Source organism: Priapulus caudatus, unplaced genomic scaffold (genome assembly GCF_000485595.1).
Source record: "Priapulus caudatus unplaced genomic scaffold, Priapulus_caudatus-5.0.1 Scaffold99, whole genome shotgun sequence".
NCBI lineage: Eukaryota > Metazoa > Priapulida > Priapulimorpha > Priapulimorphida > Priapulidae > Priapulus > Priapulus caudatus.
In genome coordinates, this window is record NW_014577160.1 from 42,541 (window position 1) to 45,619 (window position 3,079).

Consider the following 3,079-nt stretch of genomic DNA (forward strand, 5'->3'; position numbering starts at 1 on the left):
ATTCGAATTGCTCCGCGACACGGTGCGCGCACACGGGCCCGCACATTTTATCCCACAGTACGGCGATAAAACATCCGACGGTGACCTGTCGCATAAAAAAATCCGCCACGTGAGCCTGCCGCCCGGGACCTTAAATGTTCCAGACTTTTACATTGTTTCCATTTCTAAGTTTGTTGGGACCACCCTGCAGGGTGCCAACAGTAGACGGCGAATATATATTATATATATATATATAATTATATATATGTACTCTATTATGTTATCTATGTTATTTTATATTATCTATCTATTATTATGTTCCCTATTATCTACTTCTGCTATTATGTACTCGGGATATATATGTATTATCAGGAGTGAATAGAAACAATTTGTTATTCACTCCTGGCATTATGTATACATCTATATAAAACATTAGACAATAAGTATGACTACATTCAGATTCAATATGCTTAAATCAATTCTTAGCACTCAATCTGTGTTAGGATTTGACAATATATATAAGCTGCAGTGCAAGGTCATTCATACGTAGCCTTGTTTACCATCTTAAGTATGACTAGACTAGCATGATACTTCTCTTCTAAATATTGTATCTTCACACCACTACGCACACCGCCATTATTAACGGTGTGACTTCGAATAACCGATACCTTTTAACTACTGCTTGTCTTACTGCGCTCACCCATCTTACATGCTCTGCCATAGACGATGAAACTATACACCGCAGCTGCCGAGACGTACACATATATATACACACACACAGCACAGTGTGTTGGCATGCTACTGTTGTTTTGTTGCTCAAGCTTCAGTTAGACTGCCCCTTCCTCACTTCTGCACGCGTGCTAGCAGGAGGCTGGGCGTGCGACTGCCTTGTAAACATCCTCCGGGGAATAAAAACTTGCTCACAGTTTTCTGGATTTTGCTCCAGTACTTGCAGTACACCTCCTTGCTATTAGTGGAAATTTACTGAGCAGTTGTTATGTCATGACTGTACGAGAATGTTTACGGAAGTATGAATCGATTATACAGAGCAACAGATGAAAGCAGATACTGATTCTTATCCCTGTTTGATACCAAAGACTGAGAATTGTTATTGTAATAATTTTTCAGTGATTATTTTGAGTAACAACATTTGAGCGTATGACCCCTATTAACGATAGGCAATACGTATTACACTGTATTACAGTCTTTGAACCAAATTGACACATATATTTAGTACTATCATTCACGGAAAAATAGTGCAGTTTCATGTTGAGGCAGTGTGGAAAGTTTAATCAGCTTGCTTATTTTTTTGCACGTTTTACGTATAGCTCTCGGGGGTGGACGCACACATGTAAGAGGAGGAGGAGGAGAATGAGTCGGGTAATGTGGGCAGCTAGCAATGAAGCTCAGTCAACAATGGAAGCAGCGCAAATCCACCGTCCCTCGCAGCAGCAGCAGCCATGGAGTGAAGGAGGGGGTGAAACAGAGTGACACTGCCACAGCTAACACTCCCAAGCAGTCGTCTAGGTAATATATAATATAATATATATATATATATATATATATATATATATATATATATATATATAATATATAATAATAGAGCAAGCAACTTCTAAGTGCCAACATTAGAAATAGCATATCGGTATTTCTTTACGTGGTCCTTTCTGTTACAAATGCTAATCTGTTGCAAATAGTAATCTTTTAGAAACAATTCGTTTAGGCCGGTAAAATAATAGATCATCTTCTGATAGCGTTGAAGAGTGTGGGAATCGTAGTTGCATCTGAGCGAAACGAATGTTTAAAGCCGCGAAGAAGTATTCACGAATCTTCGCGTTTAACTAGAGCTCTCCGTTTGCAGGCCGTCTCGTGGCAATGACGTCACTCGTACAAATTGTGAGTTGAGAGGTGAGGCACTCCCCAGAGAAACCAATGCTAGACAGTCTGCATCGGACTTCTCCTTTGGATCTTCTTTTAGCAACGACCTAGACGAAGATTTCTTTAACGCGGTCGATAAACTGGAGCAGGACTTCTTAGGTGAGACTACTCGATAACAACGTTTCGAGTGAGAAGATTGACTGATGTGACGATTCATTTTGCATTCGTCCTCCACGTGTTTCTGACTGAACATTAAAAAAACGTTAGCCTTTTTGAGCATAGTACACTTTAGCATGCAGGAGATCACATGCTACTTAAACAGGGGTAGAAATTAACTTTTTAACAATGGAGTCCAACGTGCCCTGAAAAAGAGGAAGTCCGCAGAAAAATGAGTCTGTAGTCTGAAGTTTAAAAAATTGCTGAAGAAATACGGTAATTCTGTGAGGCCGTGCTCTGGAACGAACTAGTTAGTATAGCAGAATTTTCAGGGAGTCGCACGGACTCCTGCATATGTCAAATCAGGGAGTATTTGACTCCGGACTCACGTTAATTTCGCACCTTGGTACTATCAGTTTGTAGCACTGAAATTTCGTCGTCAATTTCAGACAAGCAGCCGACAGAAGTCGTGCAGCATGAAGCATCTGTGTCGCGTAGCACCGCCGTCACCGGCCGCAGCAACGCTTCATTCCGCACTCCCACCGGCGTCCCCTCGTCCGTGAAGCTGCACAACACGAGGAAGCGTTGCCATGGCACTGCGACAGCGCGTGGGGAGCAGCGGTCCCAACTCTCGTCTTCCCCGAAGATCACGGACTATCTCGCGAAGGCGGCGCGCCGCGCGGCAGTCGACGACGATGCGGCGACGCGAGAGTGTGTCGAGAAGAAACGCGTCACGCCGGCTACGTCGCGCCGTGTGGCCTCGTCGGACGCCTCGAAACCCACAGCCGTTGCAGATGCAGAGGCAGCTGTCGCCGCCGGTGATGCAGACGACCGCACGGGTCGGTGTGCGCTGTCGTCCCGTCGCGCGGCGTTCCTGCGGGAGGACGATGCGACGCCGACTGCAGACGCGGATGCAGGTGTCGTCGTCGCCGCCGGCGACAAGGACACGGACGCGCGTCGCACCCGGTGTGAGGGTCGTGCTATAGGTGTCGCCGCCGCCGCACGCGAGTCTGCTGCCCCCGCCGCTGCCTGTACCACTGCTGCTGCCTCCGCCGCTGCCTGTACC

General features: G+C 45.8%; 1 protein-coding gene across 1 annotated transcript in view; it reads left to right on the forward strand.

The window, feature by feature from the left end:
* LOC106805073 overlaps positions 1-3,079 on the forward strand; it is a 13,076-nt gene that overhangs the window by 6,514 nt on the left and 3,483 nt on the right. Inside the window, exons 2-4 of the mRNA XM_014806551.1 lie at positions 1,308-1,506; positions 1,841-2,016; positions 2,463-2,981. Of these exons, the coding sequence (XP_014662037.1) occupies positions 1,379-1,506; positions 1,841-2,016; positions 2,463-2,981 (823 nt within the window). The 5' untranslated portion in view covers positions 1,308-1,378. The remainder of the gene's footprint in view (positions 1-1,307; positions 1,507-1,840; positions 2,017-2,462; positions 2,982-3,079) is intronic.